The 18149-nt window shown below is 41.8% G+C and overlaps 1 protein-coding gene across 3 annotated transcripts in view; it reads left to right on the top strand.

The window, feature by feature from the left end:
• EEFSEC (eukaryotic elongation factor, selenocysteine-tRNA specific) overlaps window positions 1–16070 on the top strand; it is a 199124-nt gene extending 183054 nt beyond the window's left edge. For 2 of the 3 annotated variants that reach the window (XM_075938811.2, XM_006120222.5), the window contains one exon: window positions 12904–16070. In XM_075938811.2, coding sequence (XP_075794926.2) covers window positions 12904–13077 — 174 coding nt within the window. In that variant the 3' untranslated portion in view covers window positions 13078–16070. Of the gene's footprint in view, window positions 1–5041; window positions 8098–12903 lie in introns of those variants that run through there. The other variant, XM_025183148.3, reaches the window with a different exon arrangement.
• Window positions 16071–18149: the final 2079 nt, after the last annotated feature.

Here is an 18149-nt window from a genome sequence, read left to right as displayed (position 1 = left end):
ACTTATAGGCCCTAACTTTCGTAATTGCATGCAACCAGTTAAGATTTCTGAATAGTTGATTACATGCACGACTACTGTGATTGTGCATGCAAATTATGTGCTTACTCAATAATGAATATTTGGGCAGATATGTACTGTAGGCTTCATTGGTTCAAAACTGATTGTTGTGCTTGAACACCTTTCTGCTTTAATAGTGCACTGTCTTTCTCCTCTCTACTGTCTCCTGAATAAACAGAGATTAGGAATGCAGGATAAATATGGAGCAGACAGGATACCTGGGTAGGAGTTGGCTTTAGGTACATTCTCTGATTGGAAAGCTATTTTGTGCCTTCTCATGAACACCCACTTCAGCTTGAGTAGTACTGTTCAGGGAAGGCTGTAAGTTTTACTGCAATGGATCATGAGTTTGATGCTACTGTTCTTGCATGTGTCTGATTCAGTTTAGGAAGGAGCGATGTGTCATTTCATCCCAGACAGTATACAGACTGCATGGCACAATCCCACTTTATTGGATTAAGGTCAGCATTCTTTTACTTTAAAATTACAAAACCATACAGTGTACAGATTTTAAAATCTATAATAATAATATATGGCAATATACCTATCTCCTAGAACTGGAAGGGACCTTGAAAGGTCATCAAGTCCAGTCCCCTGCCTTGACAGCAGGACCAAGTACCATCTCTGACAGATTTGCCCTGATCCCTAAATGCCCCCTCAAGGATTGTGCTCACAACCCTGGGTTTAGTAGGCCAATGCTCAAACCACTGAGCTATTCCCCCCCCTCCCCCAAATCTATGAAGTGTGACCAGTTGACTGCTGTAGCAGTTCAACAAGCTTTTTCACAAGTACTCAATAAGTGGGGGAAGCTTTGTCATAAGGTTTTAATTTTAGCTGTCCTGGAAGCTAACACAAAAGTGTAACTCACACAAAGGGAGGCAAGCTTATCAGTGAATGTTGACAGAAAATAACAAATCCATGTTCCTTTTCAAATGTGCTTCTTTCAGAGGGATTTCTAGGGTGATTTGATGTACTTCAGGGGTAGGGAGAATCTTGGAAGTTTGTTTCCCCTTCCATATTTCTGTTGCACCAAATCAGGGTAGTGCAATATCTAGACATCATGTTGTTTTATAATACAAATAGTACCATGAATTGTTTGCTTGTTTGTTTGTTTTGGACGATTTCTTTGTGGAGTGGGGAACAATGAACAATTTCATGAGTTTGGGTGGGGATGTGCATGTATATTATTTTATTTATATATGTATATATAAAATGCATGTGTGTGTGTATGTGTTTGTTGTATATATAACAATTTTGTAGTTCTCAACAAATACTGAAAAAATTAAGTGCCAGCCAATAGACAGATTGTGGAAAAAGCTAAATTGAGATTATGCAAGCATAATGGTTTCTTGCTAGGAACATGTGGGCTATGATGGATGCCATAAATATTTCAAAAAAAATTATTGGGATCCTAGTGAATAAGATTTGCAACATGGGGCAAATAATCAGTGTTGTATACTCAGCAATTTTAGAGTATTTCTTTAACTGTGGCAAATATACAGTACATCCAAGAACAAACCCATTGAGTCTTGTCCTTTGTGTGGCCTGTTTTAGTACCATGTTTACATTATCCTTGCTTTTCTCATAAACATGATTGCTTGTCGGACTGAGATCCACCTTGAATGGCAACTCAGTCTGGGAAACTTCACCCAGGCACCTACAAATATGTTCAGTATTTGGCATTTCAAGGCATCATTGAGAAATCCACCAATTAAATGTGCATCGTTGATTTTGGCCCTCTGTAAAAGATAGAAATGGAAATATATTGTGGAAGCTTAAACTTTTAAAAGCCATTTTTTAGGAAATAAGACTATGAATAGTAGTAACATGGGGAAGGAGGGATAGCAAAAAATGAAATTTATTTTGCATATAACAAAAATGCAAACATTTCCAGAATCCTTTTCTGCTGAAAGTGATAGAGAAGGAATTTATAAGATATTAAGACTGAAAACTTTAGAATAACAAAACATTCTGTTACTGTTTTCTACATTCCACCCTCCCAACATTTTCTTTTCCATGTAATAATTAGTTTGAACTTTCATCTAGTTCTGCGGATCAAGTCATTTTCATACAACTTTCAGGATTTTTTTGTGTGTGCCTTAAATCTTTCTTCTAAATATTTTTGTAACAAAAAAGCCATGAATACATTATAATTTCAATTTTCATGGTGTGTGAAAGATTTCTGTACTGGGTCTTTATTGTTTTTGAAGAATTCATCACCCTAGTTAAGAAGCTTAATATAAATTAAAGAAGGTATTAAGGAACATTAAGACATCAAAATGTGGAGCGTTCTTTTCCTTTCGATTGCTCCAAATGCAAACAAGTTGAATAAAATGCAATCAAAGGGCCTGTTTAGAGAACATTGAGTGGCTTTTCTGCTGTGCTGTGGAGAACCTCTGGTAAGAGCATAATTCAAATAAAAAGGCCTTTCTTTCCTCTTCCTAATTCTCTTTGTTGTGGTGACAACAGAGTACAAGCCTGATAAAAATTTAATCACCTTATCTTTTTAAAGCAAATTGCATATTTGTTTACACACAATATACATAACATAAAAAAGAAAAAGCTGCTACCATCCCCTCCTCCCCCTATTAATCGCATTAAAGGCCCTTGCCTAGAAGTTTTTTTAAAAACAACTCTTTTAGTCTTTATTCTGAAGTCCCATTGTTCAGGATTGCTTTAAAAAAGCAGCCCGGGGAAGATGAATAGCACCCAATTTAAACTCTGGATCAGCCCTAAGTAGCCAATGCCCAGTATAAGTCAGTAGAGTTGGGCCTTAACTGGCTTTTATGGTCCCTACTCGACATCAAGAGTTGCAAGCAAGATGGGAGGATTATAGGTCCATAGATCTGGCAGGACTTTGATTTGATGCGGCTTTGTCATGAATTGCCTTTGGTTCTGTATCAAATTGTCTCACCTGAACTTGTTTTGCCTTGTATGCATTTCTGAAAGGCTGCTGTGAGATCGTGTGTATTTGTACTTGTTTGCTTTTCGTTAGGCTTCCCTGATGGAATTTAAGCCCCTTGTGTTGAGTTCAAACCACATTTCCTGTTGTAATGCTGCTTACCTTAGTGCAGAATGGAGGCATTGATTTCTTTTTGGTATTGGGGTATCGAGGCATCTGTTGGCCTATACCAGTGTGTGCTTTCATTTCAAAACACCCACACAGGAGATAAATATGATCCCAACTCAGTGCCACCGGGTATTTAAATTATGAACTCTCACAGGTCAAGTCTCCATGCACTGGGTTGGAATGATTATCCCTTAATCAGCACAGAAATTTGAGTTCTGCTATTCAGTCCATCAGAGGCAACTGCTTCCTTTCAGATATGAAAGTTGAAACATTACAGACCCTGCTAGAGTGAAACCTGGGCAAGAGTCCATCCTCATTGAGTAATTCTCGTGTTTTAAGAGACTGTCCCGACTATTCCTGACTATACAGAATTCAGTTAGTTTACACATTCATTAGAAAATAGATTTTAGTTACTACAAGACTGGCTCTTAGATATGGTTTGAGGTTCCAGTGGCAAATATGTGCCTGTTTCCAGGGTTAGGAATAGTAGTGAGAGTTAAAAGACAAGAATGGGAGACATGGACAGAGCTGTGTGCACAGAATAGAATTGGCTATAGAGGAGTGTGGCCAATCAGTATTGATGTGTATTGGCAGAGTTTGGATTGTGTGATAAATTTGCCCCTCCTGCCTAATCTGTGCTTGTTCTGGCCAGGAGTTGCTCTTCCTTGTATTCATAAGAACAGTTCAACCAGAAAGAACATTTTTCTGGCTCTTGTTCACTTTTCATTTTCTTGAGCGAAGACAAGTAATGGGACTGTAACAATATGGGAGGCAGATCTTGTGCTGTGGGGAGAGAGCGGAACTCTGGCTCCATAACTGAGGTGTGTAGTCTCTAAGTAGCATGGATTTTCACATTTCAAAACCAGTTCCAGAGCTAGCTCAAGAGTGCACTAAATCTGTTAAATATTAGAAATACTGAATATTGAACCTCTTTAGCCCAGTACCCTTGGGACCTGACTGGTGCAAACCAGAGAATTTGCCAAACCATGTGAAGTCAGTATTGTCTAGCAGCTTTACCAACACTTCCACTGTTTACTGGACAATATTTATCTTGCTAATTAAAACATTTTGGCCAAAGATGTATGAGACAGCAACGATCTTTGATTAACGGAAACCACCCCAAGGTCAGGTTTACTTTAGCAAGAGTGCTCTGATCATTAAGCAGGTCCATGGAGAGTGGGAACAAATGTACATCAACAGTTGACATAATAGTGACCAATTGCTTCTGGAACAAAAAATTAAATATTCTGTTCCCAGTCTGGCTGTTTTGAATAACTTGGGATGTTTCCCAGTATGATGGTGAAGCTAGAGCTGATCAGCTAATAATTTCCTGCTGCCAAACTCGATCAGGAGTCCCTGTGGACATCAAGTTCAGCTTTACCCTTAACATTAATAGCACTGTCGTTATTTCATTTTGTTTTATTTCAGTAATATTCAGCATGGAATAGACAAGTAAATAGTGTGCAGTTAATGGACCAAACGAAAACCACTATAAACACTCTTCTTTGCCTCTCCATGTTCCTGAAAGTTAACTGGGCCTACTTCTGAAACAAGAGGATCTAATCTCTGTCCCACAGTCAACAAATAGGCACAGTATGCAACACACTGACAGTAATCAAGTATCAGATGGCCACGGATTTTTTAGCGTATAAAAACACAATCCTGTTTTGTGATCTGAAAGTGTGTGTTAACTATCTGAGTAATACAGAACTCTAAGTTGTTTCAGATCAGGGGTCTGAGTTTGGGATGGAGAAGATGCTGGGTGGGTGCTAAGGATAAAACTGCCTTTGGAATATCATTTTGGCAGCCATGACTTGTTCAAGTGGTTTATATGAGGTTTATGGAACAAAATTACCGTGTACAGTGGAGTAGATAGATGGAAAAATCTGTCCCATCTCACTGCTTTGTTTACAGGGATCACCAGAACGTAAACATCCTTCCAGACAAATCATATTTTGGTGCTGGATCCTGGCAGTTATATCCTGGACTTTTTGAGTTCGAGTTGCACACTTCAATTATTCTGCAGATTCAGCTCGCTGCCTAGAGGTGGACCAACAAACCTATGGATGAGTGGCATACTGAATGCACACTTGATAAAATGTGCTTGATCTAAGTGGTAAATTAAGTCTGGAGCTCCAGAAATCATGGAAGTTTTAGTAAATATGGTAAAAGTTTCTGGCCATGGGACTTGCAGTATTAAAACCTGAGCTCCATTTAGTAGAATGAATGCTGACTCTGCAGAGAGGATGCCGGGCTATGTACAATTAAGTCCATAAAACTCTTGCTGACCTTGAAAAGACCCCCAGCAAACTGTGGGAACTTTCAGATTGTCTTCTCTGATTTTTTTTGTGATGTCATGTAAATATGATAACTGCTTTTTAATTAAAAAAGAAAAATTAGATGGCATTTCAAATTGTGTCCATGCTACCTTAGGGACCTATTACAGTACAAATTATCCTATACTGTTTAGTGAAGCCTTATTACCACTGTGTGAACCATGAGTTACCTCTATAGGGGTGCAGGATAAGAAGGGCCCTTCTTTGAAAGTCTGGTTCTGAACATGAAAGTGACGCCAGCAATTGGAAGTAATTTGTGGAATTGTTTGATTATATTAATTATGGCACCAGCAAACAGTGCTTGGGAAACAGTTTTGTTTTCTTGAATTCTTTCTTGATTGCTAGCAGTGAAAGCCAAGATACAAAATGTGCCTTTAAGGACCGCCGGAGAGTGCAGTTCAAGCCATTGTGTAGAATTGGCACTGTGCATGAAAGGATTGTGTCCAGTTTTATGTGAGAATTTTCCAAATATGGCTGTGGCCTGAACTTCACCTAGGTCATTCTCCAGAATTAAAACAGTTTCTTTCTTCCTCATTAAGAAAGACCAACTCTTTCCCTAACAATGAAGACCACGATGAAATTCACTTGATAATTCCAGTTCCAATATAACAGCTCTTACAATAATTTCATTCCAGAAGCCTGCACACAAGTTCACAGTTCACTCACCACTGAAATGCAGCATGCTCAGGGGTGGAACACAGCAGCATTCCGACAGTGCATAGCAAAACTATGTAACAGCTGGGGACGTGTATTGATACTGTATCTAGCAGAAACTTCAGAAGTAATTTAACTGCTGTGGGCAGAATATAATTAGCCAAGTAGATACACTGGTGAGTAGAGTTACAGTTCAGAGTGACCTAGGCAAATTGGGCAATTGGGCCAAAAGAAATCTGATGAGATTCAACAAGGACAAGTGCAGAGTCCTGCACTTAGAACTGAAGAATCCCATGCACTGCTTGGGCTGGAGACCAACTGGCTAAGTAGCAATTCTGCAGAAAAACGTGGGGATTACGGTGGATGAGAAGCTGGATATGAGTTAACTGTTGCCAAGAAGGCTAATGGTATATTGGGCTGCATTAGTATGAAGATTGGCAGCAGATGGGGTTCCAGACTGCTGCTGCTGTGGCAGCAGCTGAAGCTCCAGGCATTTTAAATCACTGTCAAAGCGCCATGCAATGTGCTCCAGGAGGCTTGTAGGGCTGTCTGGGGAGGACGGTGCACAGTGTAGTGTGCTCTGGGCAGTGCTGAAGGCTGGCTGCCCCGATCTTGCCAGTTCTATCTGAGGCCCTGCCCCTTCCAGAAACAGGGAGCCGCAACCACCCACACACCTAATCCAGGGACCTGGCAATGGCAAGTCTGTGGGCATTCATTCCTCCTGTATCTTCCCAGTGTGAGAGTTCTGGAAGGAGTTGGCTACCTGTTTGGTCTTTATTAGCCAGAACCTAAATCCTACATGAGCATATGAAGACTTGTACATGAACTAATGTACACAGCAGAGCCTTTCTTTCTTTCTCTCTCTCTCTCTCTCTCTCTCTCCCTCTCTCCCCTGTAGTTAATGTGAGAGTCTTGACATGGTATTTAAAACAGAGTAATAATAGTGAAATTTAACAAAATGCAATGATTTAGATGCTAATGTTTACATTTCCTTCTCTAACCTAGGTTAGAGTACAGTATAAATACATTTTAAATGAGGTCTGACTGGAAGACTTATGTTATATACTTGTTGGTAAAGGCAGGTTGATGGTGAGAATGAATTTGCTAAGCTTTCAGCTATCTACTATGCCTCTGAGGAGTGCCCATTAATAATATTAATATGTAGGTATTTCCCAGCAATATGGGCAAGATGCTTGTTAGAACTTTGAAGCTAAAGTCTTTTTTAACAGACCTTTTAAATTTAATCCATTAGCAACTTGGCAAAATAAAGTAATTGTCCAACAGAGGAAGGAAAAAAAATCTATTAACATTTGCTACAAATCCTAGTACAGGCAGCACTTAATTAATGGAACAGATTTCTCGCTATGTATTCAAGCTAACATAGTCATTGTTCAGGAGAGATTAGACCCTTAATGTAAGTAAGTTAAACTAGAGCTTCATCTAAAAATATCCGTCATTTCAGCTATTAAAGGACTGATGTCTTCTTCGGTGACAGATATATTTTCCTTCATTTCCTGGGTTTTGTAAAATGTAAAGTATGCATTGTGTGTAACGCGAGAAATCCATGGAGGTAGATGAAACCTAGATTGTGCCTCTCTGACTGTCTCCCTCTGCTTGCTCCTTTGTGCTGTTCTGTATCATAGAGCCTCTTCAGCCATAGACCTCCTGGCACCAGAGTGAAAAAAACAGCAACTGCCATTTGTCAGGGTATGATGCCAGCCACCTAATCTGTTTGCAAAATGAGGGCCATGGGATCTGATTAAGTAATTTAGATACCTTGCAAGTTTAATAATACCTGAGCTGCATTTGGACGGCAGCCCATGATTTCACTTGTAGGAACTGCCACTTTCTTTCAGCTCTGCTGCTTACTCTTCTTGCATATAATACCTCGTTTGAATCTGAATGGGTGTTGAGACTGGAGACAAGTAAAGTTTTTGCCTCTCCTCCCCTTGCCCCTCCCCCCTCCCCCCCGGCCCAATTTTTCTGGATGCTTTAAAAAAAAAAAAAAAAAAAAGGCTTTTTCCCCATCTGCTGTTCTTTATACTTTGTGTGGCTCCATTATCCTTTTTTTTTTTTTAATCATTTTTACTTGAAATCAAAATTTTCAAATGTGGGTGCTTAAATTTAGGCAGTAGCCTGCATGAATGGCCTGATTTCGAAAGGTGCTGCGCACTTCAGGCTCTCAATGGGTTCTGTGAGAGTCCCAGATGCTTTGCTCATTTGGAATTATAATTGTTCTACAACTCTGAAATTCAAACAACTTACTGTCCCTGTTGTTTGATGTTAAATATTGTGATTGTACCCAGAGGCCTCGCTCATTGTGCTAAATTCTGTATAAATATAGAGGAAAGGTTCCTGAGTATGGAATGAGATAACCAGCTTCTGACATGCAAGAGAGAAAATGTTGACTACTTTTGTCATGTTTTAACCCCCCAAATTAGATATTTTTTTAATTAAAATGTCTTGTAAAAGTAATAACTTTTCTCATTTGTAATTAATAAAAAGGGGCCTTTCTGAGTGGTTTTGAATTTAAATATCTTTCTAATAGCAACAATGTTTCAGTAGCAGCAACATAATACTAGTGATGAGACTAAGAAAGGGAAACTGAGTAGTAACCAAAGTAAAACTAAACTGCATAGCTTCCTTGTCCAAATTGAGTGCCCTCTGAAAAGTAATCCGTCTCCCTGGAGAAGTACAGGAAGCACTTTAAGTTAGGGATTGCAATGAGATTGGTCAAAAAATTGGAAATGCATAAAAGGGAACATATCCTATATATGCAGGGAGCTACACTGGATCAGCTAATATTGCAATGGAAAAAACATTATTGCTGCTATTTTCAGCATTCAAAATGTGCTAGGCACTTTCCAAATGTAAAAGAAGGTACTTTCTATTAAATGATGAATTTATTTCATTTTTAATGCTGACAGGTTGTCACAATGCAAATAAATACTTTTAAAAACGTTTTTTATGTGGACAGCTCTTGGGTTTTGGTTTTATAAAAATCAGCAACAACAAAAACAATTATGCGGTGTTGTGGAAGCATATAGTATGTCACGTTTTACTGCAGGGGTCTCAAACGCACCTTAGTTTAGTGCCAGTCCTCAAATCTTTCTAATAGGCCTCTGGCAGAGTTCTGGGGTGGGTGGTGGAAGCTCTTTGCATGTTCCTCCCCCTGGACCCTGCTTTGCTGCCCTTGGGTAATTTAAAAGCCCCTAGGATTCTTGCTACCCCTACCAGCATCATAATGGGGCTAGAGTAGCTTCTGGCTGCTAGCTCCATGCCACTGCTGGCACAACCTTGTGTCCCGGGATAGGTGTGTGCAGACCCATCCAGTGCAGAGGATGGTTCCGGGTGGCTGCCCCAGGCCCCCTACTTTGGAGGGCCCTCGTGGCAGTTGTCCCAACTGTCCTATGGTTTCCCTACTCAGGTTAGCCTGCAGGGTCCTGGGTGGGCTGGGGCCAGCAGCAGTGGTTGTGGCTCCCCTGTACTCACTGTGGTGGTGGGAGCCACGAGGAAATGGCAGTGGAGCGGAGCAGAGCAGAGGCTGCTGGCTTACTCTGCTTTTCCGTGGCTCCTGCCGCTACATTGAGTTTGGGGGAGCACCACCCCTACTGCCACCCACACCAGGCCCTCAGATAATCCCTGAGGCCGCATACTTTGGGAGAGGGAGTTTGAAGGAGGGGGGTAAATTGGGGGGAGAGAATGGAGTAGGGCAGGAAGAGGCAGGGTGGAGCGGAGCCAGGGCTGGGCTTAGGGAAGGATACAGACACATACACACACCAGGGCCACAGTTCTCTCTAAGGGGCACACCTGCGCAGGCATGTGCCTACAATTTTGATTCCTGCTCACCTTAGCAGAACCGCGCAGTAGCTGCTCTGGGGTGGGGCTGCATAGTGGGCGGCTGCCCCACTCCAGGAGCAGCTGGGCAGCCACCACACAGCCTTGGAGCTAGCTTCAGCCGTTCTCCAAGGCTGGAGCTGTGGCCAGGGCAAGCCATGTGGTGGCTGCTGAAGCTGGAGTCTGGAACACGGTATTAAAAATAGCACCATGGCCCTGGCCCAGGAGCAGCTGCACCACAGCCTCAGCTCCATTCTTGACACATGGGGCAGCTGCACAATCCCTGATCCAGTAGCTGCTGTGCAGTCCCAGCTCCAGCTGCTCCCAGGGCAGGGCCTCATGGCGGACGGCTGCCCCATGTGCCAGGACTGGAGCCAGGCAATGGTACAGCTGCTCCTGGGGCAGGGCCAGGGTACTAAAAATAGCACCAAGATCCTGGCTCCAGGCCCAGGTGGAGTAGAGACAAATGCCAGGGGTCCAAGAGGAGATAACAAGGGGAAAGGGCAGACAGAGCTGGGGGAGGAAGGGGTCAGTGGGGGTGGGAGAAAGGAGGGGACAGAGCGATCCTGGGAGAGGAAGGTAGAGGGGAGGGGCAATGGGGACAAGAGGAAGGAAGAGGAGAGGAGAAGAGTTGGCACCAGGAGAAGAGGAGGTTGAAAGGTGTGGGCACGAGGAAAGCAGGAGATGGAGCAAGTCATGTGTGATGGTGCAGAGGGATGGGAGGAAAACTGGGGTAGAGGGTGGTGAGGGAGTGGGCCCAGAGAGGAAGAGGGCAAGAGGAGCAGGTGTTGGGAGTACATGGGCAATAAGGAAATGGGGAGGCACCAGGAAGTTGCAGGAGTAAAGTAAGATGCAGGTACCAGGGGATTGTGGGGGTGAAGTAGAAGGGCAGACATGTGGAAGGGAGAGACTGGCAACACGGGAGGGAGGGAGGGCAGGTGGGTAGAGGGAGATGTTAGGAGAGAGAATGGGGAGGGGTAGCTACAGATAATCAGAGTGAGGCTAGAGGACGGGTGGGCACAGCAGGGAAGGGCGGGTTCAGGGGTCAGAGAGGATGGGGAGAGGGAGCAAGTCCCAGGAGGGCTGAGTGGAGTGAGAAGGCAGGAGCCAGGACATCAGAGGGGAGTGAGGGGTGATGGGCGGCAGGCACCAGGGGAGCAGATGGGGCAAGGGGAGGTGAGTGAGATGGCAGCAGAGGGGAAAAGGTAGAGGTTTATAAGATATTTATGATATATTTGTTAATAACTTGGGTGACTTAGTGGCCCACCTCCGAACAAGTGCACATGACCATGCTGTTGGTGCACAAGACAAAAACTCACTCCGCTCATGGATGGAAAATTTTAGCCGGAACACTGTCGAGGGCCGCAAGGACTCGTGTGGTGACAGCCACGTGTGGGCCAGATTGTGGAACTGCTTGGGCAGTAGATGGCGTGTGAACCATGAGTTTTACCGTATTATCTGACGTACTTAATTATGTCTCACATGTGCAAGGATAATCTCGTCAAACTTCTCAACCCTTGAGCAGAACTAATCTCATCACTTTTACATGAAATAAATATTGATTTTTATATCCCAATACCTGAAGATAAAAGAACTTTTTACTGGTCATTCATATACATTTCAGGAGGTCTTAGAGAACGTATGCAACGTTAATGCTGCCTGACATTTGACTTCCCCAACTTTAGGCCAGGTATTTTTAAATTATTTACTTATACAAGGGGCTCCTTTTTTCCCTTATTCCCAAATCCCTTTGTGCTTGGAGAGAGCATCTGAGTCTCCTCACTTCCCCACCATGTGGAACAGGAGAGTGGGGTACATGTTAGCGCACTATGGATCAAGGATTTGGCATTGATTTCAGAACACCAGTTACAAGAATTGAAGGGGATGGCTGACAATGTAATGGTTTTGCTGCAGCACCTGTATATTTCTCATTCTCTTGCTACAGTGGTGCCCCTTTCCCCCTACACCTCCGCCTTTTGCAGCACATTGTGAATGCCACTTGGAGCAATTTGCTGTCTGACATAGCAAGTAGAGAAGGTTCTCTGGTACTGAGTGCCCATAGTCATCTGTAAATAACCTCAAGAGGTTTCTGTAATGGGGCAAATCACATGTGTTGTAGACCTCCTGTCTCCAGTAAATCATAAGCATCTCAATCTTTTTGTCAAGCCATGATATGAGACTCCGTCTCTGAATTTCGGAATGAGGTGGGAGAAGCTGATTAAGTGTTTGAGATAAGGTTATGTGACACCACAGGTTAAAAACACCTGAACTGAAACTGGCCAAATGCCTGAGAGCTACATTTTGGAGTATGCAGACAGGTGGCACTGAATGTGCTTCTCAGAGGTAATGGACTAAAGATATTCAAGACCCTCTGCTGCCTATGGAGCTCTGCTTTTTTGGGATTTTAATTTTTTATTTGTCTTTTATGTTCTTGTGAGCTTTATCTGTGATTTTTTTGATGAGTAGGTTTTGCTTCTCAGATATAGAACAAAGTTAAATGTGACTCTTATCAATTTTTAAAAAATGCTAGCCCCAGATCCACTCACAAGAAAGGAGAGGCTGCTGGAAAACATCCATGTGGGATAAAGAGGGATGTCTGTAGAGTTAAAGGCCTAGATCAGGCAATTTGACCTGGTTTGTTAAAAATCCATCACTGTTTAGCTCTTCAGAGCTCTGGAAGGAGTCAGAATTATGGGATAACTGTACTAGGGCTTGCAAGGAACGTGGATCTGGGTTTGGGGATGCAGGCGGCTCTAGAGGATTGTGGGAAATAATTATTCAAAATTGCACTTTTGAAGGATTGTCATAATTTTAGTTGTAGCCAATAAATCCTTGAAATAAGATACATTGCATTGATCTTACTTATTCATTGTTCTCAGGTGTCCCACTTGCAATATTGAAATGCTTATAGGCAATTTTTTGTTATGAATGTTCTTGATTTTTTTTCAGGTGGACTCAAGGCAGATACAAAGGTGCTTCTCACTGTCACCTCCAAGAAGAAATCCAAGACAGGAAAGGGAGATACAGCCAAAGAGGATGAAAGCAGCAAGATTGACTCAGCCCAGCCTGTTACTATCAGCCTTCTTTTTAAAAGATATGTCTTTGATACACAGAAGAAAATGATTCAATCTTGAGAAGGCAAAACAGGTCTCCTAGCTGATGTCTGAAGTGTGCTTAAAAGGCTTACATACCAAAATGAATTTAGGTGGAACATATTTCTTGTCTGAAAATCTTGGACTTTGAAAGGTTTTTTAGCTCATTAATATCCTATAAAGGTGCCATGTCCATGGATCGAGGCTAGAAGGCCCTCCTATCCCCATGGCGGCACTTGACCTCCAGAATGTGCATGTTCTGATTTTGCTATTTGAATCTCCCTACTGTCCCTCATGGCAAGTGTCACCTATCAGTTTCTACAGTTGTGTTTTACAGTTGATAAAACATTTTACAAAAAACATTTCTAAGTTTCTTTTAATTTAAGCATTCTGCAGTAAGATGGAAAATCCAAATAAAATATTATGAGAACCAGTATGTGAACTTAGCTGAGCAAGAGGCAAAAAATACCTAGTGTAAAGGGTGAAAATTAGAATAGATGTTTTAGATTCCTTTAGATAAACTAATGTGAGGTGCCGTCTGAGAGATGAGTATGGAATTTCTGTATAAATGATTTTTATCTTGACAGTCTGCAGTGTTAGAAAATTCCCATATGCACATTATTTCAGGATCTGTATTGTTATGTTTGCTAGTCTGACTGTTCAGAACTGCTTTTCTACAATATTTCACACCGCTTTTGTGAGTCTCCAGGCTATTTATTTGATTCTTTAGGAAATTGGGAGGGTAAGCTATTCTGAGTCATTGCTAAGAAAATCTGTGCTGGAACTGCTTTAATTTTTGTGACCAAAGTGATTGTTTTGTGAGAATGAAACAAAAAGTTGTCTATTGGAAATAGTGAATGGCTTTATTTCATTAAAATAAAGATAGCAGATTGCAGTTACATTATAAGGCTTTTAAACTGGAGATTTTTAAGGTGCTTTACAAACTATTAGTGATTTAGAACGGCTCTCATAGGTGGTGGTACTTATTTCTTGTTCCACCTCGTAAAAGCTGGAGATAACAGTTCTCCAGTGTCCCTTGTTGGTTTCTTGTAAAGCATAGGCCACCCTAACACTAATACTAACAATGACTGTACACATTCAGGTTCTGTACTCTTGTGCAGAGATTGAACTAAGGATTTACACCACCAAAATGTTCACCTCTGCCATTTGATCAAAAGCAATAAACTATTTGCTGTCAGTAAGTAGTTTGGTTGTGGGGACCAGCCATCAAAATGATGTGGGGACACATGCAACAAGCCAGTATATTTCTTTAGGTCACGTCAGAGTGCTAAATAAATAACCATAACAGATCATTTGCTGTCTTGCTTGCCAAGCATTATTGATCTACCATCTACTAATAGGAATAGGGGCAGTGCCCTTTCTGCTTGTTTGGATGGCTTTTTTTTTTTTTTTTTTTTTTTAAGCATAGCGAAATGTTATAGGACTTATTTATTTGGTGATAAGGATGCACTGGAAGGGGCAAAAAACTCAATATCCAGAGGACATTTCCCACTAACCATCCTTGAGGCTGGGCAAATTTGGTGCCTAAAATAGCTTGACAGTGCCCTTTTAAATCAGATCAGAGGAAGTGCTTTGTGGAATAATCCCAAACAGTTTCTGCTGAGTGAGTGAGTCCCGGCCAAAGCTTTAGCACATCCTTTAAGATGATGGGGCACGCTTTGTGTGATCCATGAGGAATTAAGCAGGCAACTCCAGTTACAGCTTAATATGACTTGTACTGCCAGCCCTGCTGGAAAATGTATCCTATAAGGCAAAGGTCCTTGCTACCACTGTCCTCTCTCATATATGCCCCCCCACAAGGCAACCTTTCAGAAGAATATTTATTGCATTCTCTTTCTGTTAAAGAGGTGCATAAAGTTGTGTTCAAGACAGAACGGCTTTGTTTTTTTACATGTGTTCTGTCTTCTTTAAATTTTATTTGGGTATCAAATTCTATATTGCATCCTTTACTCAATACTGCCCACCCGTTTAGCATTTAAATACCATGGTGTACAGGATACTGCTAAATAGATAACACAGATAATGCCTGTGGATTGTATCAGATTAATCTAATAATTATTGGTATAATTTCAGGAAAACTCAAAAGTGAAATTTGGATCATGTGCAATTACTAAAGAATCTCTGGTAATATTTTTGTTTTGTTTTATTTACAAGTGCAGAGTTTTTAGCTCTGCTGTCCTCAACAAATACCAACCTGAGTTATTAACTGCCAATCCTAAAATACCCATGTAAACTTCAGAAGGACGTGATCTTTGTTTCTTATCCTAAACTCTTCTTTCTACTGTACTAGTATTGCTGGTTGCTGTGTTCCACACCAGAGGTGGTAGCATTTTGGTGATAGGTAAGTGATTCTTGACTGTAAAGTTTGTAAAGGACTTTTGATACATCTACGTGGAAAGTAGCCTAACTGTGCAAGATGTGTATTGTTACATAGCATTTTCTGTTGAACTTTCTGAATTCCTTTTCCGTTTCCTTGCATTTTTCAGGGCCAATCGCTTGCTCTGGAACTCGGTCCATCTGAAAACATATATGTTAGGAATACTTACTAGGTCAATAGTCTAGCTGAACAGTACTCTAGTGCTTTATAATTCTGTATTATAACCCCCTTTTGAAGTGTGTTGTCCTCTCACTTTGCTCATGCAGCAGAGCACAGTATTTTATAGGACTGAGAGTTGGCAGTATCTGCTGAGAACTGTTTTTTTCCCTTGTACGTTTAAGAGGAAAACTTAAGTGTGCCCAGGAACTTTGATTATAATGTGCTCTTACTGCAGATCTCTGACGGCTGTCCTGGGGCTGTTGGATACACATTCAGAAAAGGGTGAAGTGGTGGAACAAAATGATTATGAGAAAATCAAAGCATTTAAAGGCATTTGTAGGATGAACAGATGTTCAAACGTTCTTTTATTTGGTCTCCAGACATACTCCGAGACTTTGCTTTCATCCTGGTAATCGGTGCATTATGCTGTAATTTGTAAAAATGGCATTAAAATTTTTTTAACAGGGTCATATTGTGATCTACTGACTCTGTGTCATTAAGCCGTGAAGCTAAGGAATAGCAACTGGGGAAAGGGGTGAAATGTTGCAGAATGTACCATGCTAGCACATATTACAAGAGATACTGTACTATAATTAACATAAAAATCAAATAAAAAAATAAAAAGAGGTTTTAAGAAATTGCTGAGATTGTGCTAGAGGCTGACAAAATCCAGAAAATATTACATTCATGCTGGTGTCCAATATTTAATGCAGCAGCGTGGGTGTGAAGGAGGTGCACAAAGTTGTGTTCAAGAGAAAACAGCCTTGTTTTTTAAATATATTCTGTCTCTTTTTAGGATTTTATTTGGGTCTCAATCTGTACCCATCCCAGTTTGGGCTGTTATCCTACCACTTTCCTTAATATAATGAGGTTATACACTGTGCAACGCAATGTTAATAATGCGGTAAGTGGCATCCTTCACTTGGAGTTAAGATTAAACCAGTGATGGTTTAATAATACTGTGCTCCAGTATTGAATAGGGATGTTAAATTGCATTTAATCAGCTAATTGAATAGCCGATAGAATTTCCATCGATTAGTCGATAAGGGGGAAACTGCAGAGCTGGAGCGGGGTTGGCTCCCGGCTCTGGGAGCTAACCCTGCTGTGATTCTGCCTTTGAAATGTATTAAAAGCCTCTGAACGGCTCTTAATACATTTGAAAGGCAGAACCTAGCAGCTTTTAATACATTTAAAAACAGAGGCGAAGTGTCTGAGACCAGGTGTGAGCTGGCTCCCCCAGCACTGGCTCCTGCTCTTCCCCCTCGCCCCCGACCTTTGCTGTCTCTCTACATCTCTGTATTAAATGTCCTGTCTTCTAGATATAACTTAAAAACCCAAGTCTTGGCTAATTGTAACCAGAGAAAATCCTGCAGTTCTTTTCACTAGAGTACAGATACCTGGTATCCTGGCCAAATTCCAACATAATATAACTAGAAGATCTACCCAGTGTTGCACAGGTCCTTAATTTAATTAATTTTGTGGGTTTTTTTTTTTCATTTAAATCATTGCTCTGGGCTGGGGGTGAGGGGTTCAGTATGCAGTCTTCCCTGGAGTGAGAAGCACCTTTCCACAGCCACTGCCAATCCAATGGGCATAGCAAGTAGAGGGGTACATGTCCCCAGACTGAGACAGGTCCAGGTTTGACTGCCCCTGATTCCCTAGCCAAAGTGAGGAATGGAGCAAACTGTGCACTTCCCCTTGCTTCCTGATGAAGGAGAAGAGGCAGTAATGTTCCTTTACAAATTAGAGGGGGAGCTGCAGTCGTCCCCCCCCACCCTCCCTAAAGGGCAGTTTGGAGGTAAGACGCTCAGGGCTGGGGCAGTTCTGGGCCAGGGGAGGAGGGTGCCCCCAGCCAGCCCCTTTTGCCTGCCTAGTGATTCTCTCTTTTCTGTACAATTTTGTCTCCCCGTACACATCAAGGGGCAGCGGTGGAGGGGGTGAGCTTCAACACTTCCCACTTCTGCACAGCAAACCCTCACCTTGCTTTAAGTTATGGTAAGAGGAAGCTGCATACCAAATTTGGTAGTCCTAGCTCTTAACATTAAGGAGGAGTTATTGAACAAACAGATGGACAGACAAACTTGCTTGCTCTCAGACAATCTCTCTCAAATATATAATAGATTATGTTTTGCCTACCTAGGTTCCCTGTAGAGTCTCTTTAGAGCATTTTTTTTCTTCAGCCCTTACCTATGGTGTTCATTTAGGGTGTGTCTAGACTACATGCCTCCGTCAACATGCTAAGGAATGGTGCTAAGGAATGAACACATACATTGCTCAGAGTCTCCATAATGCAGCAATGTGAATTTCTTTTCTGCTATCACCTAGATGCACTAAGGGTACGTCTAAACTACATGCCTCCGTCAACGGAGGCATGCAGATTAGACAGATCGGCAGAGGGAAATGAAGCCGCGATTAAAATAATCGCGGCTTCATTTAAATTTAAATGGCTGCCCCGCTCTGCCGATCAGCTGTTTGTCGGCAGATCAGGGCAGTCTGGACGCGCCGCGTCGACAAAGAAGCCTTTCTTGATCGGCACAGGTAAACCT

The sequence above is a fragment of the Pelodiscus sinensis genome, chromosome 11 (assembly GCF_052426305.1).
Source record: "Pelodiscus sinensis isolate ZL-2025 chromosome 11, ASM5242630v1, whole genome shotgun sequence".
In the NCBI taxonomy this organism is placed as follows: Eukaryota; Metazoa; Chordata; order Testudines; family Trionychidae; genus Pelodiscus; species Pelodiscus sinensis.
The sequence above is the reverse complement of the archived record's forward strand: the minus strand, read 5'-3'. Positions and strand labels throughout refer to the sequence as shown.